Raw genomic sequence first — 24,991 nt, 5'->3', positions numbered from 1 at the left:
ATGGGGTTTCGATCAGCATTGACATGATAGGAGGTCTCCGCCCTAGAGTTGTCAGGACGGACGGGTATGGGCCTGACCGGATGGTCTCAAGATGATTGAGACGTTACCTCTTCACTCTCATCCGGATCATCAAGATCCTCCAAGGAGGAAACCTCTGGATCACTGTCCTCGCTAAAACCCTTGACACTCCCCTTACCAGGTATAGGTTTGAATTCGCTATCAAACGACATACTTACTGTTGAAAAAGAGGAAAGGATGAACCGAGAACCTAAGCAGGAACCGAGTACAGAAAGGTAAGAAAACCTAAGCACGAGAGCACCAACAGCAAAAATGCAAAAAATGGCTAAGGAAGGACGAAGAAAGAGTGCCTATTTATAGGAAAAAAGAGCGGGAAGAACCAACGATCCAATGGCTGAGAACCACTGATCGAACGGCCAGGAATGCACAACGGTTCACTTGCCCGAGGCCAATAATGACGGATGCCATGCGTCAGATCCGGAGATGACATGTCATGTGACTGACGCCGAATCCTTGACATGGTACGGACGGCATTAAATGCGCCTAAAAGGCTATATGACCATAAGCTCAGGTCGGGGAAGTCTACGACATGGCATACCCGACCTAGTCTTATCAGGCGAATACACCCAATAAGAGTGGGGGGCCTATGATAGACCATATTTTACCACAGCTAATCGTCCCGCGACACGTGGAAAAGTTGGACCAGCCCTCAGCCCGACCTACACAGAGGTCGGGTCGGCCGATCACGTCGAGAAATCATGCTAACCATGGTTAGATATAGCCTACACCCCTTGACCCCGGTCAAGGGAGGGTCATGCACCTCGCATGACCTCATAATCACACGTTAGGCGTGACCCTAGGTCATACACGTGTCAGCTAGGGACGCTGCCATCGAGGATTATGGGGAACCGAAGTTATCCTCTACAAACAGAGAAGTTTAAGTATCGTACATCGTCTTAAAGCTATAAATAGTCATGCCAGGATAAGGTATGGGGGCTCTGAATTTTTCAACTTACTCAAGCTCTTTAGTTTGAGATTTATCTGTTGCAAGGTCTGACTTAGGCATCGGAGCAGACTAATCGGCTCAGGCCGGGGCTTCTTTGTCTTTCTGTGGTTTTGACTATACAGGACCACTCAGGGACGACCCGACCAGCAGAACCGGTGCACGAGTCAGAATTTGTCACAACAATTTCAAATACTTATAAATGGTTTAAAGTTCACGGATTGCATTGGTAAATGAAAATTACCTTTAAAAAAGATCCCAGGTTACTAAAATATAATCTTTTCCAAATTAGAGGTTTAAATAAACTCATCTTTAAACCAATTTTGAGTATTCAATATGAAAAACTTTTTAATTAAAAATTTGGATGGATTTTAAAGCCATTTAATCATGTTTTAACCTAAATAACCCGATAAAGGCTGTTTGGTTATTTTACCAAGATGATTCATGATGTTTTCAAGATTTTAGAGATCCTCTCAAACCAAAAATTAGAACCTTCCCATGATCCTCAAACATCCATTCTTCATAGTTAAAGTGCCTCTATGGTGACAAAATGAGGAGTCTACAGTTGGGGTATGATGATTATGGTGGTTTTAGCGATTTCGATTCTATGTACATATACATAGATTGGAGATACTAAATCTTATTTGATAGGGTTATCTTCTTTGGATAGGGGTTTTTTTTTTTGGTTGAGTCTTCTTGGGATAGGTGGTACTTGGAGAAATAGAAGGGGCAACAGAACCCTGTTGGACAGTCTGGTTCAAAGACTCAGGCACCTAATCCTACACAATCACAACAACCACCCAAGTGTACATAGTCACAACATCATTATTTATTTGGGTATTTTCCTACATTGATCTAAAGAATGCTAATCGGTCGTGTGGTTCTTACATTCATACATAGAAGTACGTGAAAATTCTGTTTAACCCCTAATGAAATAAAAAATTCCATCCAAACCAATGCCTTTGTGCACTAAGCTAGCGAGCGACACTATTGAGGATATGGGACGGGCATCATACAGGAGAAACATTAAAAAAGGGAAAAGAGAGAGAGAGAGAGACAGAGAGAGAGAGAGAGAGACAGTGGGTGTTAGCTTATGATACGTGGATGTGTATTAGCTTTTTCACTGTATGAATGTGACCTACACCAACGCTCCCATATATCTGTCCCTCTCATACCATACGAAAAGACATTCATACCCTTTTTTAGGGGGAGCAAAGAGACACGGGGAGCACTGGCAAAGAACCACTTCCCATTTTAAATATGATCCTGGCCGGCAGTGCATTATAAGGTAGGTATAGGGCATAAACGCACCATCATTAATTGCATGCTTACTAAACACATCATTCATTACTTGCATGTTCTCTACTTTATAGAAATAATTATGGCGTCGTGGAGAATGAAGTGATGATGATCAATAATCATAATCATAACAAGAGAGTTAGATGGAAGCTTTGACTTTGGAGTAACTGTCAAGTGAACGTTAAGCCCTTCACATTTCTCTTACTCACATTTGCTGTCAAATGTCCACTTTGATTCTCTGCACTTTGAAGTAGCTGCTTGGTTACATGGCTCCTGCACCACACTAAGTGCGGAACCAATTGAAGTGCGTACAGAGGGATCAATATGGATGAAAATTTTTAACACAATCTCCACACAATCATGCAATCTTCTTTTTTCCTTTAATTTTAGCCTTTCATGAATTAAGAAACATTGAGAAAAAAAAATATTTATGGGCAAAAAAGTCTTTTAACTCTCTTTCTAACCGGATCGGCTCAAACTTGATGGGAAATTTCGTATGTGGTCCGACCACTTCGGCCATCGAAGGAAGGAAAATCATCCAACTAAAATAAGGGGGTTAAAAGTAATGGTGCTGGGTTTTTTAGGTTAAAATAAAATCATGATGGCTATTTAATTTCAAAGACCCATTCCTAATTATCACCTCAAATTTTAAATATTGGCTTCTAAGTCTACCTACCTCTCTTTGCAGTTATGGATAATGGAATGGGAATTTTTATTAATGTTCTAAAGATTACAAATATTTTATTTATCCCTTGCTATGATCATTCTACTCCTTCCACAACCTCGTGAAGGTCAGAGAACCAACTGGCCAATCTCATATTAGGATTGATTAAGTCCACATTCTCAGATCTAGATTTCTTAGTTCCAAGTTTAGAGTGCAACTTTCAAGACATAATGGTTATGAATTGAGGTTTAATGGAGTTTTTCAAGCGATTTTGTCTAATAAACTCTGACCGATTGACTAAGGATTTTTCAGAGAGTTCGGAGCCTGATCCCCTCGTCGTCTTGGCAAGGTTTGGCAATGAGACTCAGTTTTACATCCATCGAAAGCGGAGAGACCCAAGGCTGGTTATAAATAGACTATTAACAAGTTATAAATGAACTAATCAAACTATAAGCGGATTATAAATGGTCAATTACAATCAACTATCGATGTTAGCTGATCCTAATCAGGTGCCCATCAAGCTGCAACCAAACGCCGGATTAGTAATCAATCTAAGATGAGCATTGAATTGTTTATTAAGGGTGCAAGTTTGACCCTGTCAGTCCAAGCCCACCCTGAGCCCAAACAAGATTTGGTTGAGGTACCTTGACCTTGAGGGTGGGTCAAGGTTGAGAATTTCTGACTCTGTCAAAGTTGATTGGTCGAATTAGGCCAGGGTTGAAGTCTTGGGATGAGCTTGACCCAACTCAGCCCAAACTTATCTTCTTCTTCTCCTCCCCGACCTGGCTCAATCCATGTCTCTCTCTTCACCCTCCCCATGGTTAGGACCAATCACGGTCAGTCCGCCTCAACTCTAAGAGAATTAGTTCGTCTCCAGGGAGCCCAGCATGCCCAGGGTGCATCTAGCCTTTGAGCTATGTCGCACACATTCCTAGGCATGCACCGAAATATGTGTGGCATAACTCAACCGTTGAATGCACCCTGGGCGTGCCCTAAGTGTTGGGCTCTCTGGAGATGATCCTGATCCACTCTAAGAACGGGTCAAGGTAGAATTTTCAGACCTAGACTCACTTGAGTTGAGGGGACTTCAGGTTGAACTTGGGTTTTAAACAACCCGGCCCTGAGCCTGTTGCAATCCTACTGTTTATTATACAGTCAATTTCGATCAAGTTGACCAGTGCGGGTCAGCTTTTGACACCCCATACCGGTGGCAGCTGCCGAAAACGAGTGCGCATGTGCTTGACGCCTCCCCTGTTTTTCTATTTTGGTTAAAAAAAAAAAAAAACAATTACAGGTCCATTGATGATCGTGATGATTCGACCTTTTATATCCAAACATTCCTTGGGTTAAAAGCCTTTTCCATTCTTCCCCTCCAAAAGTCCAAAACGGCAACCCCACTCTAAAAAGCTAAAGATAGTTTCTTTTTACTGTATTAATTTTTTATTATTATTTTTACAAAAAAATGAAAATATAATGCAGTTTGATATGGTCATTCGCATATGTATGATTTAAATTCCATCGTCACCCTCCTTTCGGCGGGAAATTCAATCAAATTCATACCATAAAAAGTCAAAAGTTACATGCTTTCTCCCCCTTCCCTTTATACATCAATGACCGTTGGTCTGTACTATCATTTTTCAAAATCCAAAAATAAATAAATAAAAGGAAAACGATAAATTCTTGCCTTTTAAATTTTAACTTTTAAGCATTTCTTATTAAATTATGGAATATGGGTTAAAGTGTTAACCAGGGTTTACTGTTTCATAAAACCCTCTTGGGACAGCCATAGAAGTGAGACCAGCACCCCTAGTTGTTACGTGGGGTGACGTAAGACCATAAACCCACTCAATCATTAAAATCCAATTATACACCCTATCATTGGGTGTTACTTAGACAGGTAGACTTAGCTAGCTAGAGTCTTTTAGATGCTTAATGATAGTGATTAGGGTTTACTATTAAGATTAGCAAAAAACAGACCAAACCCATCTTAGCCCAGCCCAGCCCACCTTGCGGGGCCTACTCCCTACCTCTTCATTATCCAATCTCTTTCTTTTGAAAGAGTGCCTTGCTGGGCGTGGGACTGGCAAGGGGGTTGGGCCTTGGGGGAGTCTGTGAAATGGAGGGTGGGATCAACTTTTTCTCGTGCTATTTAATGTTTATGCTCATGCCATGTGGCAAATATGTCTTAGGTCAAGGGTAGGGTCAATTTTTTCTCGTGCTAATTAATGGTCATACCACGTTGCATATGTGTGTCTGGTCTCAGGTGTGCGGCGTGTTCTTCATGGACTGCTCTTCTTCTTATCTCTACTTGTCTATGACTCCATCCCTCTTCCCCATGTTAGTCTCTCGCTTTAGCCAGCCAAATAGAAACTGCCCGCCAAATAAAGCGTTTCTCTCTCTCTCTCTCTCTTTCTGCGTTGGCTGCTTAAGCTTTCCTGATCCATAATCACACAACACGCTTTTCACTATTAACTACTGCTCTTGCTCTCTCTTTTATCTAAAACTCTGATTTGGTTTAAGCATTTAATGCACCCCCTCTACCGCTCCACCTTCTCTCTCTCTCATGTATACTGCAGATCTGCCATGGAAATAGGAAAGCTCCTTCAGTTTGCTGCTGCAGGTGAATCATCTCTCTCTCTTTCTCTCTCTCTCTCTCTTACATGTTCTTCTTTGTCTTGTTCATGAGTGATGACTTCACACTTTCACAGAGTTTTAATGCTTATCTCTGTTGAACGAGCTTACACGCGTTAGTAGATTTGCTGAAAATGAGAAGATAACAACATACGCACTCTTTACTGTTTTTGTTTTCAGTGTCACTGCTTTGTTTCGTTTTTGGAATTAGTTTCTTCTGAATTTTTTTTTATTTTTTTTTTAATTTCTTTAGATCTTCAGATTCGAACTGACTGTTGAGGTTCTGAAAGTTTGTGATCCTAATACTTAAGATTGTTCTTTAGTTTTCAGTGATTTTTGTTTTATGAGAAATTGGGTTTATTGGTACTGTTGAGTAGTTATCTTGCTTTTTCATGAGATTTGATGTTTGTTGGATGCCATTTGACAGGTCTACGGAAATAATTATTTTGGATTCTTTTTGTCTATCTGGATTCTATCCTCTGTTTTTTTTTTCCTTTATTTTTTTGGATTCATAAATATCAGATTGATGATGCAGTAGATCTTTACTTTTCCTCCATCTTCTTTTCTTGTTCCTGTGGTTAAAGATCGGCAAAATCATGACATTCTTTCGTCTTTTATGCATCACAGACATTACTGGTGTTTTATTTTTCTCTTTTCTGGTTGTTCTTCAAAGAAAATTGAAGTTTGCTGCGTTTCACCTTGCTTTTTCTTCATGATTAACGTGACATATTGAGATCCCACTTACTTTACTTTTTTCCGTGATCTTTTGATAAAAAATTAATTTTCTTTTGAATGCCATACCTTTCTTCGTTTTTCATTTGCCCGTCTCTTTAGGGATCCTGAAAGTCTGTGTTTCGATTTCCCGGTCCTATTTGTGATGTTAAGTATACGCAGGGAGTTCCAGCCAGCAACCACCTTGCCATTCTCACTTGTTTCCTGTGCTTTCTCTTTCCCTTTTTATCCACCCCCCCCAAACCTTGCCAGTCTTTCTAGGTTTTTGGGAGCGAGTTTCGCTCTACTCTTGTTCTAGAAATATATACTCACCTCTTTGAAACTTCCGTGTTCCTTCCTTGGTATTCCTCATCAAATCTGGCTTAAGATCTGCTTATCTCGGTATGTTATTTGATGGTTCTTCTTCCACTACAGAATAAATTGGAGATGGTTTCATTATTTGCTCCTGTTTTCGTGTCTTCCGCTGGCCAAATTTACTGTGTCGATGAAAACAAAAAAATTCACCTACGTCCTTTGTAAGTTCTCGGAAGACATATGCCCCTGGAATATATGCATTTCAGATTCCCCTGTTCGTGTGTTGACTGGCTTTTTTTTTTCAGCTTTTACTTGTTTCTTGTATATTCAAATCCCTTGCCATGTATTATTCTACTATTTAACTCGTGGTTGGGATTTGACTTTGTGTTTTTCTCTTTTCCTTCTTTGATCAAATGTTTATGGATTAAATAATTCATTTTATTAATTTGATCTTGGCTTAGTCAGATGGTTTTCTTATCGCTTCACGTTCCTGCAGAGAGGAAGACTATAGGATAATCAAATTTTAGATAAAGTGTTTCTTGTCTACGAGCTGAAGTTTGAAGCGCATCGGTTGCAAATCCATGTGCAAGAATCTTTTTTATTCTGAAATAACCTCTTGGGCTTGTCGACCAAGTCGCCCCCTTCTGGAATTTCAAGTCAGATTTGTCTGTTGAAACCCCAAAGGTGAAGCTTAGAAGCTTAGACCCTTTTTTCTCCCGATGCTTCGGTTTTGGGATTGAGCAGATGGGTTGCTGTCTTTCGGTAAGTAGTGGTATCAGTAGCACAAGTAGCAGGAGCAATGGAGAAACAATATCTTCATGTTCGGGTTTCAGCTCTCGGAGGAGCAGGAGACCGAAGAGGGCATTTTCTGAGCACGTCACTACCTTGCACCATTTGTCTACTATACCTAATCGGATATTCTCAAACGGAAAGAGCAGAACTTCATGTATATTCACACAGCAAGGACGCAAAGGAATAAACCAGGATGCCATGGTTGTGTGGGAAGTAAGTAATGTTCTTTCTGTCTTAGTTTCTTTCTGATCATAGAGGTTAATTTCTTTCTAAATTGGATGTCACTCTTTTACATTTAGGATTTCCTCTCGGAAGATGCAATTTTTTGTGGTGTCTTTGATGGTCATGGCCCATATGGGCATCTTGTTGCCCGGAAAGTGAGGGATGCCCTGCCATTGAAGTTGCTCTCATTTCTGCAGTCTTATGAATCTAAAATAAATGGCAAGAGCAGTGGTTGTTTCGGTAGGAAAGTTAAACTGGATGAAAGAGATCCCGAGGAGGCCCCAACCGAGGATATCTTGGGCTTGCCGTGGAGAGAATCTTTCCTAAAATCATACAAAGCCATGGACAAGGAGTTAAGGTCACATCCTACCTTGGATTGCTTTTGCAGTGGTAGCACCGCGGTCACAATTGTTAAACAGGTGTCCAAGTAAAAAAAGTGTCCTCTTTTTCTCTTTCTGTTGGCATCCATTTTCCCCCTCTCATTTGTTTCTGTTGCTCTTCCTTGTGATTCTAAGGGGTCAAATCTTTTCATGGGAAACATTGGGGATTCTCGTGCAATCTTGGGATCTAAAGACAGCAATGATTCCATTGTTGCAGTGCAGTTGACGGTTGATCTAAAGCCTGACTTGCCAAGTATGTCTTTTAAATCAGTTTCATTCATAATTCAGATGCTCTCCCCCCCCCCCCCCCCCTTTTAGAGGGTGGGAGTAGAATATGCAATTTATCCCCAAGTCTGTTTTTTTTTTTTTTTTTGAATAAATACTTCGGTAATAAATTTGATCACTTTCAGGGGAAGCGGAACGCATTAAACGGTGTAGAGGAAGGGTTTTTGCATTGCAAGATGAACCTGAAGTTCCTAGAGTTTGGTTGCCATTTGATGATGCCCCTGGATTAGCAATGGCTAGGGCATTTGGTGATTTCTGTTTGAAGGATTATGGGGTGATCTCTATACCTGAATTCTATCATAGGATCCTCACTGAGAGGGATCAATTCATTGTTCTTGCTTCTGATGGGGTAAGCATCTTGTCCCTAATCTCTGTTTGATAACATCTGCTTGATTTGGATTTCATGCTTATTCTTATACAAAATCCACAGACCACATATCCGTATCCGTAGCTGCTTGCCTTCTATTGATGTTGTGTATATATTGCTGAACATGGAATGACGGTAGTGGTTGAAAACATCCCCTTTCTGAACCAAAACACACACACACACACACATTCTCTGCTTCATCCAGTAGTAGCTGATTCCAGCATCATTATTATTCAAGTGAATTGATAATTTGACATTTCTTGTGTCAATCTTATGTTTATATTTCACTCTAGGTCGTAAATTCTATTAAAACATAGGAAGTTGAATCTTTCAGCTTCTATCCTGTTCAGAAATCTGTATAACAGCAAAGTCGAACATGAATAATTGTACCATGGGCAGACTACCCATCTGCAAACTTGAACAAAGGGAGTAAAGTGAATAAAAAAAAAAAAGACGACTTTTTTTTTTATGCAATCTCTATGGCACAAGGTGTAACAAGAAATTCTATATAGCTCGATTTGAGTTTGATTAGTTTCAAATTTGAAGACAAATGAATTTTATTTAACTTACAGTCACTGATTTTATACTTGGACCACAGGTGGATATGATGGCCAGTAAACCACATACTACCAGTTTTAATGTATTGTTATTCTTATTATTTGTAAGAGAATAAGAGAAGTGAAATGTCATTTCTCTACTTTGAAAATGTGGAATACATTAACTCTATGATTAGTCTTAAAAGTCCAACCAAGAACAAAGGGAATGACTAAGGTTTTACCCATGATATCAGTGAATTCCTCACCTATGTGTGAGGGTGTCCTGTATCACTGTATGGAAGTTATTATCCACTGTACATTTTTAAATTTTATAGGTGATGTGGGCATGGTTGTCAATTTCTTTTATTTATTGTGCCGTTGATGCTTACAAAGAGCACGGCTCCGCTGCATGTATGCTCAGTGCCGGACACATGTCCTTTTTACTTCCACAAGTGCCCCTTTTGTGCTCTAAATGGTAGTGGGTGGAACATGTGTCTGCTGCTGAGCGTACGTGCTATGGAACCTGACTCATTTACAATTGGTTGTTGTTTCGAAGACACCCTTCTTTGTAGTTTAGATGACACCTAGGCAACAACTAGTCAATTGAGTTAACCATCCAAGGTCTAGTCAACTGCATGAAGATAGAGTCTCTCTATACCAGGCAAAATTTATCATTGCTGATGGATTTGGCCCGGTTGACTCTGCAAGTGTTGTTACCTACGTTATTTAAAAGACTAAAAGTTATGACTATAATTCGAAAGATGATCAAAGAACCAGTTTTGGCTACCTGTAATTCTGTCTCTTAAAAGTTGAATGTTTCTTTTAATATTGGGCTTTCAAGAGCCAGAAAGTATTTACAGCATTTTCACTACTACTTCTTACTGCGTATCTTACAAAATTAAATTGCTATTGCTATTGCTAGTTGATTATGGATTTCAGTGAGTATTTGTAAAAAAAATGTAACATAGTATCTAGACATCTATATTGCCAACGTTATGCTATCATTGTACATGCAATGATTTTGCCATTGACTAGGCAAAATTTAATCCACTCATGGTGCTTGCAGCAGAGACATTTTACATTAGGCTTAATGAAATCTGCCAAAATTTCTAGATGTAGAAGAAAGCTATTTTGTTGAATTTTCTCATGCTACACAAGGGTTGCTAAGAAGAGAAGTCTTGATACCATCTCTAAAGCAAATAATGAAACTGCACTAGAACAGAATAGGTGTTTGGCTATAATAAACCAAGTTGGTCCAACCCTAACGGTTTTTCAAAACTACTTTACATGCTCAAGCAAGTAAGATGCAAAACGATCTGTAGGTTTGTGCTGTTTCAATTAAAGTAATAGCTTAGGTTGCTGAATGAATTTAGTGAAGGTGGTTTAGAAGTAGCCCTGAGATGTGATAAGTTGAGAGAGAGAGAGAGAGAGTCATTTGAGGTGGCATGGACTTGTATTTCAAAGGTCTCTGGACGACTTTGGGAGGAGCTAAGAAAATAAAGGACTGACCATACTATTGGGGAAGTGGGAACAGACATGCATGGTTTAAGATTAACAAATATGACCGTGAATAGAGTTAAAATGGTGAAACAGGGTTTGTGTTACCTATTTATGTCGAGAGAAGGCTCAGTTGAGTTGATTGTCTTTGACTGGAGAGATGCTGTTGTCAAGGATTGCAGTCGTATCAGTTTCCAGAACTTCAAAATTGAAGATGTTGGGGTATGCCATTGTTGATGTTTGGCCAACATCCACCTAAATTGTATTACAACTTTCTACCGGATAAAAAAGAAAGACATTCAACTTTTTTAATGGGATTACAGGTGCCCAATTTTCCATTCCAGTTAAATAATGATCTATGGCCTGTAAAAGGTAAATAAATTGAAAGGATAGAATCATTTTACTAGGTTAATCTTTGGTTTAGGAAATCTCTTTGGTAGTGCTTTTTGAAGATTTGTTGAGGAATTCAAACCCTCCATATGTACAAAATTTATGGGCTTATGAAGTTTTTTTTTTTTTTTTTTTTTGGTAACATGGGCTTATGAAGTTGACTATATTATATTCTCAGTGCTAGAGTATCCCATGCAAAATTGAATTGTGGTTTTTACAAGCATTAAATTCGTAAGTGTGGAAGATGCATCTAAATAAAATGTATAAGTAATCCAAACCCTCTGTTCGTCAACGTTTGAATGAATTTTATATTGCATATTCATGCATTTAAGAATTCATCCAGGAACCGAACATCTTTTATGTGTTTTAAGTAATTTTATGATCCTTGCTGCTGCAGGTTTGGGATGTCTTGAGCAATGAAGAAGTGGTTGAGATTGTGACCTCTGCCCCGAATCGATCTTCGGCTGCACGAATAGTAGTCGAGTCAGCTGCTCGGGAATGGAAACTTAAATACCCAACATCTAAAATGGATGACTGTGCAGTGGTTTGTATGTTTTTGGATGGGAAGATGGACTCTGAATCTGATGACCCAGAGGACCAAGGCATATCTACTGCCACCACTAATCAAAGCCAACATTCATGCAATACAATTGAGTCGGATGATGGTCAGATCCCAGAACCATCTCTGCAGAGGAATTTTACTGTCAGATCAGCAGAAGACAGTGACCCGAACAGCAAAATTCTAGTTGGGGTGGATGAAAGTGATGGAACCATGATGATTGAAGATCAAAACTGGTCAGGTTTGGAAGGTGTTACTCGAGTGAACTCACTTGTTCAACTTCCTAGATTTTCTGAGGAGAGGCGAAATGTTTGATATATGTCTCTCTTATGGAGTGCGTTGATGACTGCCTGTTGTATTTCCATGCCCTAAAATTCTCATAGGTTCAAGGAAATCTAAAATCTTCTCATGGTGGTCTCATCAATTGAAGGTTTAATAAATTCTTGTTACTCCTGTGCTAATTGCTTTTTCACAACAATTGGAGAAACCTAGGTTAAAAGAATCCAGAATGTGACTTAAATTGAGCCAATTTTACTAGCCTGCTTAGGCTGTGATATGCTAACCGTGAATTAGTTTTAGGTTCTCATTTGTAAAGGAAATTTAGTTGGGTGCAAGTGTGTTTAAATTCAACCATGACAGGTTATTGCTCAAATTTTCTGGATGGATAAATCTCATAAACCCTTAGGTATCATGCCCATATGTGAAGTTGTAGGTCCAATTTCAAAGCTAGGGAAAAGGTCACAATGGGGTATTTGATTGAATTAGGCTGAAAATTTGATGTGATTAAAATTTAAAATTTTAATAGTTGAAATAGTTGCATCAGCTGCCCGCATGGAAAATTAAAATTTTTTGTTTTATATTTATATTTTGTACTTTAAAATTGGTACATTTTGCATATTTTATACCTCATATTGTATTGTTTTGAGAAATATTTTCATATAATTTTTGGATTTTTATCTCTATGTTTATTTATAATTATTTTTGGAAGAGGGTTCATAGAGCAAGCTACATAGAGGAGTGTACCAATGAAGTGTGACAAAACAATATATTACATTGGAGGGTAGTGAAGTCATTTTTGTGAAGAATAGAGAGACTAGCTTATCTTATGTCAGCAGCTCAGAAAATGTTTTCCCTATAATATTTTTAAGAGGTAAAAGAATCACTTGACCACGGTGTACAATACATGCCCCTTTATAGGCTCTCATCTCTCCTCATTTAATGGTGTGGGCTTACTGTATATGAATCGATACCCATTGAATTGAAATTCCTTCCAATAGGCATGTATGATGTCAATATAAGAAGCTAGTTGTAGTTGGTCACTCCCATAGTTCGTGATCTTAGTATCGGTTGGATCGAATTGAGATCGGCCTATAAAGGGACTGGGAAGGAAATAGAGTAGATAATTTTTCAAAAACGAATGACACTTTTAAATAAATGTTATTAAATTTGTAACCAAGAAGGTTTGGACAAAAATAATGAGAGGGTATCCTACAAATGTTGGGCTCCTCTGTAGCGCGACAGGGATTGTAGTGCACATCCAACGGCCCACAGTGCTTGGGCATGCAGCCCAACACCCCACCTGTGTGTTAGATTGTGTGTCCAAGCACTGCGGGCCGTCGAATGGTGCGCTACAAACCCTATCGCGCTACAGAGGACCGAAATCCATTGTGCAAAGGGTGAGGAGCATTATCGACTTCATTCCATAAGGGGTCAGACATTAATGACCCTAAGATGGTGGCAAACTCTTATCCTATCTTGGATCACCTTTCATCTTGAAATTTACCTAACACCAGCCATAAATAACTTTTGGGAGAAAGTTCTCTATGGGGGAATGTGCATCCTACGTCCAGATACGGAGATTGAAATGACCACCCCGCCCCATTCCATGAAAGATTATAATGACTGCCCTAATGATGCGATCGCATGTGTGCTTCCATTGGCCCTATATGCATACACAAATCACGCTCCTCTATAGAAAACTCTTACCCATAACTTTTGTGCGAGTATCTCTTGCCGCTTCCTCACACCTCAGTCTTGACTCTGGATAGGGTTATGGTTTAAAGGTTATCCACATAATTTTAGACATTGGTATTATTAATATTGTTTTTTCCAAAACAAAAAAAAATATTATTAGTATTGTTATTGATATCTGTCGATATCGATACAGAAACCAATATCGATCATTTTGCTCTCATTAGTCTTTTTTTTTTTTTTTTAAACTTAATTTTTGGATTTTTTGTTTGTTTCACCACAATTTTAGTGCACGGTATTGGATCGGGTACCGATCATCTGCATAACCAATAGGATATTAATACGATATCAGAACAGATCGACCGGTATGTGTCGTCCGTGTCGAACGATTCACTTAATCCAATTCCTCAAAGACTCAAACTATGACTGCAGCCCATTTCTGTACTCCATTCTCATTTAGCTTTTCACCCTTATTTACACCCCCACCTTTCAATAATCCCACCATATTCGGATAGTCCTATCCACTTCTTTGAGACCTTCATCTCAAGTTCTCAACGCCTTCCATAGACCCTTTAGGGTTGTCAAACCCTAGTCTGAATCGACGAAATTGACTGCCAAACCGAAATGAAGCCTTTTGGATTTGTTTTAGATTGGGATTTTATGATACCGATCCAAACCGGATCACATCAAAACTGATAAGAAACCAAATAATTGTTGGAAAATCTGATCCAAATCGAACTCAAACTGATATAACCCGATAAGAAACCAAACCAATAGCAAATTGGTAAGAGAAACCGATACGAAACCGAAACCTTTACACCCTTATTGGATTAGTTTTAGACTCATTCATTCTAACATGAAACCAAACCAAATCCATCCAATCTGACACTCCTGATATACTAAGAATAATCCAGTCTATAGATGGCCGATATGTTTCAAAGTCAAAAGTAAATCTTGATACCATTACGATATCATTTCTGGAGCCCACGAGGCTACCTCCCTGTTTGGCATAGGCCTATATCTGTTATAAAGGAGATGGGACAAGCACGCGCATAAATGCTGGGGGTTTAAGTGAAAATTATCTCCTCCAGTTCCCTGCCCGGCCCAATTCCTCAGTGCCTCTAATAAGGGGGGCGGGGTGGACCCCACCCAGGAAGAGTGTTCGGGTAGGGGTAGGGTGGTTATTGTGCCTCCCTTTGCTAGAGGCACTAAGGAACTGGACTGGGCAAGGAACTAGCAGGGATAAAGATCCAAGTTAAAGGCGAATCTATCCCCTTCACGTCTCGTATATGTCCCATCTCTATGCAAAGGGAGCCAAAATACGACAAAGATATGGCGGCATTTAATGCTGATATGACTGGACCCCCTCGAAAGGCTCAAACACTCCACTGCTATGCCAGGTCAGATCACTCTTTTGATCCCTCTAAATAGAGGGAGGGACCCTAGGTAAAAAGATGACGATCTTGACGCTAATCCTGATTCCAAACTTCCAACTTTGAACTCCCTCACTCTCCGTTACTCTTACACCTTTGATTGGTTGCTTTGAGAACTGATTTTGGCATCAAAGGATTTCCAGAAATCCTCTCCGATCCCCTCTTGTGTCCATCTTTTTGGTTGCAAATCCATGCATCAGACGGGCAAGGACATTCTATAGTTTTCACCGGCATCAACTCCTAACCCCTACACTGGTATGAGAGAATCAAGTCCCCCTTACACTTGTCATATTCGAGTGGTACTCTGTTGTAGTTGGGCTAATTGTAGGAGCACTACTACTCAACTACTTCTTTTTTTTTTGGTAGAAATAAATTTATTGAATAGAGTGTAAAGGACTCATTAGGGCTGCAACAGGGTCAGATTGGGTTGGGCTTTTTAAAACCCTAGCCCAACCCTGAGTCCCCTTAGCTCGGCCTAGACCCGCCCTAACCCTGACTTAGGGCCTAAAAGCCCTGACCCTGACGGGCCAAGCCCAGCCCAAGCCCGCCCTGATTGGCCCTGATTGGGCTGGGCTTGGCCTATTGACCCTGACCCTGGCCCTGGCCCTGACCTTGACCCTGACCCTGGCCCTGACCCTGACCCTAACCCTGCCCTGACCCTGCCCTGATAGACTATATGCTTTCATTGTATAGAGTGCAAACAGACTATATCTATAAGCCATGACCACGCATGCTTTCACACAAGCAGGTAGCACTCTCTCATTTTATGATATAAAGTTATAAAATTTTCATTATCAAATAACAAAATGCATAACCTGTTAACTGGTATAGAAAAACAAATTTAATGAAAGTAAACCAAACTCCAACTGCTAATACTTTTATAACTATAACTATAACAATCAAATAATGAATTAATTAATTTAGTTTTTGCTTTGCATTGTGATGTTGCTTTGCATTTGTACTTAAGAGGTCAAATTTTTTCTTGTGTCCCCCTCTGACCTCTAATACGTCTCAGTCACTCACTCTCTCAGCCTTTTATTTGTTCAATGAATTTACACATTAATCCTTTCCAATCCTAGTTATAGATTATATAATATATATAATGTATTTAAAAGTCTAATTTATGAACCCTTGTTAGGTGTTATTTGTAACATTAATAATTTCTTATATAATATAATATCATATTATCATTATACATAATCAGGTTCAAAATCAGGGTCTAGATCAGGGTCAAGATCAGGGCAAAGATTAGGGCCAAGATCAGAGTCAAGATCAGGGTCAAGATCAGGGCCAAGATCAGGGTCAAGATTAGGGTCAAGATCAGGGCCAAGATCAGGGTCAATCCAGGGGCGAAGTTCAGGGCTAAGTTCAAGGTCAAAATCAGGGCCAAAATTAGGGTCGGGCTGAGCCCGAGGCCTCAACCCGGACTCGACCCGACCCTGACTCAGGGCTAGGCAATTCTGACCCTAACCTGCCCTCAGGGCTAGAAATCTTTAGGCCAGGCCCTGTTCGGGCTCAGGGCGGGTCAGGGTGGGTTCGGGCCAACAGGGCCAAACTTGCACCCCTAGGACTCATGGTGTCCCTGGCACAAAGCTGGGCAAGCTATGGAGTGGAGCTAGGCCAAGTAGTCACACACTCTAGTGACACTGGCTTTCGAGCCAGGTTATCAACAACCTGGTTAATACATCTGGGAATACAAACAAAGTTACACTCTATGAAACTAGAGCGAAGTTGGTTGATATCCTAGATAATATAGAGAATCTTCAGAGACGGCACCCGGATGGGATCTATCAGAAGATCAATAATCTGCTTGCAATCGGATTCAAGAATGATGGAGTCATGACAGTGCCCAAGCGCGGAAATCATCTCAGATCTAATGGCTAGAGCTTCGCCTTGGAGCACTGTGGTGAAGGAAGTTGGGTTAGAAGCAACAAACAGGATGTCACCTTGGAATCCTCTAATGACAACTCCAATACCTGAAAGAGAGTCCTTCTCAATCCAGGACGTGTCACAATTCACCTTAACAGGCCACGAGGTGAGGGAGACCACTTCAGAACTAGAGGAGCAGCATTACTTCCAGGTGTGGGGGAGCACTTGGAGGGGAAGTTTTGAGCACTTGGAGGGGAAGTTCGTGTCCAGAATTCCTCAACGGCCAAAGAAGCTTTCTTGCAGATATCCATAGGATGGATGGTTTTGTTCTCAAAGAGGGATTCATTTCTAGCTCTCTAGGTACTGCGGGTTGGGTAATAGTCTTCAATGGTTGCACCTTTGAATGATTGGACTCTGTGTAGCCTACCGGTGGCACCAAATTGCGGCGGAAACACCGTTAATGATGGAGTTTTTTTTTTCCATAGGGAAAGGTGGGTGAATAGGGAGAGGGAAAGGTGGGTGAATAGGGAGGGGGAAAGATACCAGCCAGGAGACTCGAACTCGAGACCTGATGAGCATGGGCATGAAACGCACCACAGCTCACTAACTACACTAGGGAGCTGTTGGTTAATGATGGAGATACTTGTGACAAAAGATGGGGAAAATCTTCGAAGGATTTTTATAGTCTTAATAGAGAAGGGGTCTAATTACTTTTTCCAAGTCAACTGCAGATCATAAGAAAAGTAAGCAGTGGAGGGAAATTGGATAATTACCTAAAATGCCTTTAAGAGACTAATATCTATTATCTAGAGAAGTTTGAAATTTTGAGCCGCCTCATACCATAAAATGTAAAAGTACCAATTTCTACCTCCAAATAATGACATGGTGTGAGTGTGTGTGACCGTTGACGAGGGAAAAGAGTACAGATTCCAAACTTCAAAGAAGTTCAGTTAAGTCTATTGCTCTTCTATCCAAAAAAAAAAATCATATTGCTCCAAAGCATTTTTGTCTTAAATTTTGAGGAGTCTAACCCTTACTTCATTGTGAACATCTCTGGAGCTGCCTTAGGTGGTTGTGGTGGATGAGTGACTATTCTCCTTAGCTGTTGGTTCTGTTGAATTACATTAAAGCTACGCTTGGATGCCAAAAAAAGAAAATTTTGACAAGTAAAAGTCAACTTAATTCTAGTATTAGTGATTTTTCTTCAATATTAACGGTGCTATAGGGTTATCTCATATGGATGTGAGTGACGATTTTGTTATTTTTTTATCAAAATAGCGGAAGTTCTTGTAATCTCTCAATCATGGATGTAGTCTATTTTGGGTGAATCACGTAAATTTGTTTATTATGCGTGTATGACCTTTTTTTCTTTTTTTTTTTATGACCTTTTCAATTTGTTGCTCTAATATATTATTAATTCCAAATGGTTGTGGGTTTGATTCTCCGAGTTTGATAGAGGAGGAGGAGAAGATATGGGAATATCCCACTATTTAAAAAAAATGTTACAATCGTCCAAAAAATCTCATCATTAAGTAACACTTGAACTAGGGTTATTTAGGTGTAAAATCCATTCGATCTTTCGCAAATTAAATTGGTGAGGGTGACTGGTTGAGATTGTAGAACATATATGAGTGCTCTTAAACTTGGGGCTTCGGATTTTTTTTCTTTCTTTCTTTCTCAAATCTCAATCTATGCATTGAGAGAAAAAAATATTTATAAAGGTATTTGCTTGAAAATTCAATGCGAAGACATGGGTAATATAGGAAAAATAATTCCTAGCTTTCCTTCATCCTTCGGAGAAGGAAAACTTTCTACCACCATCTGTGTGTAAATCGTGTTAACCACTGCACACCCAAAAAGAGAGACTTTTTTTTGAGACGGAAGACTAAACGATGCACTCCGGACTAGTGGGCTCCACTCCACTTTTCAAAAAAATTTAAATTCTATTTCTAAGTCTTAAGGGTGTTTTTGGTTGCGTAAATCCACATATAGTAATTTCGTAGAATTAGAATTCTCAATTATTAAATAGTTCCCCTCCAATCTCTTCCAGGGTTTTAGTAATCGATATCCGTATCCATGATCTGATATTGATCCAAATTGGTCTGTATCAGGTTGGATTGGACTTGTTTTGTTCAAAAAAAAAAAATTTTTGATTGTTTATGATTTTACCCTTGCCCTATTGATCTATCAATACAAGATCAACCAAGAATTTATATCAGTCTCTACTGCTATCGATATGAATAAATCGATCCGATACTGATTCATCAAACCATGATCTCTTCGGTATTCTCTATAGGAATATTCCTTTTTTTTTAATCAGCATAACCCCTGTTCCAAGTTCAAAGTTCAAACCATTGAAGTTATCTTAAATTCCAAGTACTTCCAACTCGCAAGAGTCACGACTGGTATTGATAAAAAAAGCCGACATCTTGTAGTCTTTGCAAATGGAACAAGTCAAAGTCTTCGAATAACTTTCCAATTTGAAACTTTGGTAGAAACCCACAGGGGAAGGAAACCGCGTCTCTGTTTCTGTAATTGTGGCAATCCCAATATATTCATTCTTAAGGAGAAGAAAGAATTGCCAAAGAAAGCATAAGACGAGAAAGAGCTCCCAGTTCTGTGGAAGAACTTATCTCATTTCTTAGCTTCAGAGAATGCAAATTAGTAGAATCCCACGAACTCCCACAAGCGATAGACGTCAAATTCCAGCTGATACATCAAGTTCTAGACAAAACAGAGACATGGGTTCAGGTCAGAAAGAGAATTCACCTGCAGCATCATCAACTCCAAAGGGAGCTCAGTCTGGCGCTTGCTCATCGCCTTCCATGTTCATGCGAATTGGGTCTTCGTTCCACCGTAGCAGCCATCATCGTAGTAATAACATGCTAGTTTCATATACTGGCCTGCGGCAAGCGATGAGAAGGTACCCTTCTGATCGAGAGATCCTGAAGAGGGCATTGGCACCACCTGTTCGTCGCTTCATCAGTCATCGTTGGTTGAATTTCCGTCCCACGCCTAGTCGTCTCTCTAACATGTCCATGGCCTGTGAATCTTGAAAAAAAAAAATTTTTTTTTTTTGAGAGAGAAAGAGAGAAAGAGAGATTTTGGTGTATAGGTTTGTATAATTCTGAGTATAATCCAAGTATTATTAGGGAGTTGCTTCTGATGTATATATAAGTGGATGGGTTTCTTATAATTCAACCAAATAGAACTATTTTTCTACCCCTCTCTCTCTCTCTCTCTCTCTCTCTCTCTGCAGTTTCCCAAACAAGTTTGCTTTCAATGTAATTTTTCATCAAGAATGGGATCTATAAGCCGCCGACATGTAATGAAATCCCCATGCCAAACCAATGGGAGCATGGGATGGGGTGCCCTTTGAAGTTAAAATCAAATCCCCCATGAACTTGACGGATATGAACAGTCCCCCCCCCCCCCTTCCAAATCATTATTTGCACCGACATCACCATAATGCACACGCACCCCAAATATCGCTTCACTAGCTGCTAATCCTAAAATGCTATTTGTTGGTTTAATCTGCGCAGGCATATATGAATCAGAACTTAGAATAACAAGTTGGATTTTTAACATTTTGCTAGCTGGTTAAGATGTTTTAAAAGATGCAAGTAGCTTATCAACAACGGATGAAAAGGAAGTTAAGTTTTTTGGGCTGCTATAAGGCCGGAAATATGCTTCGAAGACAAACATTAGGATCAAACAAGTTTGGTGTTTCAATAGAGAGCTTTATGAACTCCTTCATCCAACAACTTTTATTCGCATACCTTGGAATCTAATTAATAACTATTTTGAACTTGCGGATGCAACTAATAACTTTACTAGTGTAGATTTTAAGTGTTGTAACTATGTGGAACCCTACCCATGTCATATCTCTGTAAACTCTTTGGTTTAGTATTACCAAAAAAAAAAAAAGACCCTCTTTGGTTTAATAATACAATCTTTTTCCCATTTAAAAAAAAAAAAAAAAAAAAAAAAAACTTGACCGGTTTGGCTTTTTGTGGGTAAAATTAGGATTGTAATAGGGGTGCAAGTTTGGCCCTGTCGGCCCGAACCCACCTTGAACCCAAACAGGACCTGGGTTGAGATATTTGGCCCTGAAGGCGTGTCAGGGCTGAAAATTTCTAACCTTGAGTCAGGGTTAGGTCGGATTAGGGTTGAGGTCTCAGGCTAAGCTAGGCCCGACCCAGCCCAACCCTGATTTAAGTTATACTATAAAATATATTTTGATATAATATATACATTATAAACTTTAAATGTCACCCACATTTTTTTATATAATATATTATATATGAAGACAATAAGTGATATAATAATTTTTATTATAGTGTTATTTTATGTAAAATTGATAATATTCTTCCCAACCCATTCCAGCCCATGCATTTCTTTCCCCTTCCCCATGATCAAGGCCAATCAGGGTCAGCCCGGCCCGACCCTGAGAGCGGGTCAAGGTTGGATTTTTCTGGCCCTAAGTCAGGGTCAGGTCGGGCCTGAGCCTAGCTAAGGGGACTTAGGGTTGGGCTAGGGTTTTATAAAGCCCGGCCCAACCCGACCCTGTTGCAGCCCTAGATTGTAATAATAATTTTGATGGTGTTTTGGTCTTTTCATTTACCTGCAATTATAGTAGGCACATAGGCCTTTTGTGTAAGATTAAAGTGCCTTGAAATGCCAAAAAACTTTAATTTGATCAGAAAAAACACTAGAAATTTCCTCTTTTTTTTTACCATAAGTCCAACTACCTCCTGCTACCTCACACAAGAAAGAAGGGAATTCAAGCCAAGGGGGTATACTGATCCCAAGAACTCCCAAAATTCTGTGCCACAAGACTGGCATAACACACCGACAGGCCACAAATTCACCACTTGGGAGTCGTTGCCACTGATTACAGAAAAAACCACTAGCTAAAATAGACTATGTGGGAAAGATTTTCAGATCCAATGCAATGAAGAGAAGTAGATAGAATGACAAAAACGATCATTTCTGATTGATGCCCTCTCATGTCAAAGTTGGTTCATTGATTCATAATGTATAAACTGGACAAACAAATGACCAATTAAGTTTGGACGACCATCTAAAGGATCTTCACTTTCATTTCCTCAACAGGTAATCACAGTATAGTTTAGCCCTTCAAGTTCAGGGATTGATTTCCAATTCCCTTAAAACAGATTTTTCCGTTTGGAATGAACTAAACCAAATTGATCTACAACTCCCAACTCCCAAGTGGCTAAGTTCATAAAATCTGTAGGGTAGCAGTTATTCACTCACGAAACGTCAATGAGAACATGCTGCTCACCGCACAGATGTCAGTGCTGTCGCCCACTGAGCCTTACCGTGAACCTCCATCTGTACACGTGTGCCCTGCCATAAGCAATTTGGTTCCTCGTCTTGGCTATATTAAATAGCCTCCATAGCCGGTGGCAGAGAAGGGTAAAGTGAGAAACTCCAACACCAATCTCCTCCTCACGTTTTGTCGAGCTCAGTAGGGGAAAATAGAATATGAATCGAAAATTCTGAAACAAAGAACTGAAGAAGGCAGACGGAAACATAATTACAGACCCAAGAACCTTCACCATGGGTGAAGGGAAGGTAAACTGCCTTCAAATATAAGAGGTGAGGAGGTTACCGGGTAGTCCCACACTCCCACTGATTCTTGAATGGGCATTTACTTCTACATTGGTCTCCACATCCTCCCATCGGTCCACCCTGTTTATGAAACATTTACTAGTGCTCACCCACTGGGATAGTTGAGATGACATTTGACCAAACACTCTACTGTAGAGAGAATTTTGTTTTCTGTATGTTTTCGTCCTGACATTCTAGTATTGTAGTCTTTGTATGGGTGTCCCTCCAGGAGCAATGGTATCTTAACTCACCGCCAGAAAATCACCCAACTCGCCAAATCTTCATAGTATAAGAAGCCATGGAGCGTACACCATTTGTCTCATCGTCCAAGATACCCATTTGCTCTCTTTCTTCTTCTATCCAGAGTGAAGAGTCCAGCTTTTTATAGGCTATAGAAATGGCAAACTACTCACTTTTTTCTCTCCTTCCTATATTTCTCATCTTCACCATCTTAATTGCAGTGACTCAAGTAGCAGTCGCAGGGCGTGAGATTCCAACCAAGGCCAATGTAACAGACAAGAAACAGCCTGAGTTGTTCATCGGCGACGATGGAAATGTGCTCATTCCGGGTTTAGGAAGAGTGCAAGTACCTGCCCTAGCTGGTTTTCCATTCTACCCACCCTATTCAGGAGGAATGGGCAACACTGGTGGGACTGGAGATATAGGCGGAGGAACAGGCAACATTGGTGGGGGTGGAAATAGCGGCACTGGGAGCACTGGGGGAGGGAGTCCCAGTTACGTCCCAGGTGGTGATGACACCTTTGTTCCCAACCCAAGTGTAGAGGTTCCCAGTGGAGGCGGTGCAGTTCCTACTCCTCAAACAGCTCGCCCATGAGTTCCCTCCTCTTCACTAGTTTAATTGTCACTTGCAATCTTTCTATATTCTAATTTAGGGAAATAAAATGCATGTAATGTAGGTGCAGCATTTTGGCTAAAATAAGAAGCTTCTTAGGAAGTCAAAGTTTCTGCATGAGTTGTTATGTTAGGTGCACTATCGTTAATAATGTAGTAGACTATAGTAATTGCTTTAAATAAAGATCTAGGGTTTGTCTTTCTCTTCATGCTGAAAATTTCAATGTTGTTTTTCTCTTCATGTATCTCTTAATTGTCCTCTATGGTTCTTACCCACATCCCCTTCTTAGGCCCATCTGGTTCGACAGTCATCCCAGGGGGTCTAGAGAGAGAGAGAGAGAGAGAGAGAGAGAGGGGTTTGGTAGTTTTTAAGAAAGGTGCTTAGAAACACATTAAAAGTGCATTCCTTCATATGGATGGCTCTACAGTGACATGCTACGAAAGAGACCATAAAACATTAAAGAAACAATGTGACGCTTCTCCTCTGTCTTCGTTTTCCAGTTGGTGGAGGTAAGGTACAGGAGTGAGCAAAGGATCAAATATTGAGGACCACAAACTGACTTGTCTTAGGAATGGGGACCATTTTATGAAAACATAAATGGCCTAGAATCTGATCTGAATTCATTAACCATATCTATCAACTTTGAAAGACAAGCATGTTTAAAGGTGTTATAAGGTACAACAATATTCAAATGTATTACCAAAATATAAAGCAAATATTTAATAAGAAAAATTGGAACCAGAGAAATAGAAAAAACACAATGAGCATGAAAAAAATAATGGGCGCAGGAAAAAAAATCTACTCCTTCAATTGATTCCTAATGAATATTAACAAAACAGAAGGCACAATAAAATGGTAAAAAAAAGAAGCAAAAATAATAGATGGTTACTAAAGGTATACAATTTACAGACCATCACTTCAAGTCGACACTATGGGTTAAGATCTGCTTAGGTTCTTAAAGGACAGATCAAGAATACTCGGCGACGAAATTAGGTGTAGCAGCAACATAAAGGCCTTTAGCAGGACAAGTGTAGCAGCAAAATTTTTATCCCTCAGAATGTTCACCTAAAAAGGGGAGACAACATAGGATAACATTTATTGCAGAAGCAGAATCCAACCAGACACGAATTAGCTGAAGTTACTCTGCAACCCGGACCAGAAAGACTGCTCTTTTATTGAAACATCACCTAGGAGTAACAGCACCAGTTTTAGACTTTTAGTTTCTTACTAGCCTCCTCCCCCCAAGAAAAATAAAAATAAAAGAAGCATTAACAAGAGAAAAAAACCATGGCATCTTCTATGTGCTACTGTTCATGGCTCCTGCATAAGATGGCCTTACTGACTTTCAAAATGATAAATACTTGGTATGGGCATGAAACCATGACTCAGTATAGGTAAATTAATGCTCCTTAGCTTTAAACTTCTCTGAGATTATTGAGCAATCTTGGAAGGAATAATTCTTGTTCCTCATATTTTATTTTATTGTTATGATGATGATGATGATGCTGTTATGGTGGAAGATATGTTAGAAAAGATATCTGTATTTGAACTCTTTATGGGCA

General features: G+C 39.7%; 2 protein-coding genes across 2 annotated transcripts; both read left to right on the top strand.

The window, feature by feature from the left end:
• Positions 1-5,533: 5,533 nt before the first annotated feature.
• Positions 5,534-12,122, top strand: LOC122640072 (probable protein phosphatase 2C 52). Its single transcript, XM_043833189.1, has 6 exons — positions 5,534-5,604; positions 7,138-7,646; positions 7,733-8,074; positions 8,171-8,288; positions 8,446-8,669; positions 11,508-12,122. The coding sequence occupies exons 2-6, from the start codon at positions 7,386-7,388 to the stop codon at positions 11,982-11,984; spliced, it is 1,422 nt and encodes a 473-aa protein (XP_043689124.1). The 5' UTR covers positions 5,534-5,604; positions 7,138-7,385; the 3' UTR covers positions 11,985-12,122.
• A 10,802-nt stretch (positions 12,123-22,924) lies between these two features.
• LOC122639902 (putative cell wall protein) lies at positions 22,925-23,448 on the top strand. Its single transcript, XM_043832937.1, has 2 exons — positions 22,925-23,205; positions 23,242-23,448. Exons 1-2 carry the CDS (start codon positions 22,974-22,976, stop codon positions 23,409-23,411), a joined length of 402 nt encoding a protein of 133 aa, XP_043688872.1. The 5' UTR covers positions 22,925-22,973; the 3' UTR covers positions 23,412-23,448.
• The last annotated feature ends 1,543 nt before the right edge of the window (positions 23,449-24,991 follow it).

Source organism: Telopea speciosissima, chromosome 9 (assembly GCF_018873765.1).
Source record: "Telopea speciosissima isolate NSW1024214 ecotype Mountain lineage chromosome 9, Tspe_v1, whole genome shotgun sequence".
Taxonomy (NCBI): Eukaryota; Viridiplantae; Streptophyta; class Magnoliopsida; order Proteales; family Proteaceae; genus Telopea; species Telopea speciosissima.
Note: the sequence above shows the minus strand (reverse complement) of the source record. Positions and strands in the feature narration are given on the sequence as shown.

Coding starts and splice junctions, on each gene's coding strand:
- LOC122640072 (XM_043833189.1), top strand. CDS start 7,386: ATGGGTTGCTGTCTTTCGGTAAGTAGTGGTATCAGTAGCACAAGTAGC. Junction 8,075..8,170: donor CGGTCACAATTGTTAAACAG/GTGTCCAAGTAA, acceptor TGTGATTCTAAG/GGGTCAAATCTTTTCATGGG. Junction 8,670..11,507: donor TTGTTCTTGCTTCTGATGGG/GTAAGCATCTTG, acceptor TTGCTGCTGCAG/GTTTGGGATGTCTTGAGCAA.
- LOC122639902 (XM_043832937.1), top strand. CDS start 22,974: ATGGCAAACTACTCACTTTTTTCTCTCCTTCCTATATTTCTCATCTTC. Junction 23,206..23,241: donor ATTCTACCCACCCTATTCAG/GAGGAATGGGCA, acceptor CTGGAGATATAG/GCGGAGGAACAGGCAACATT.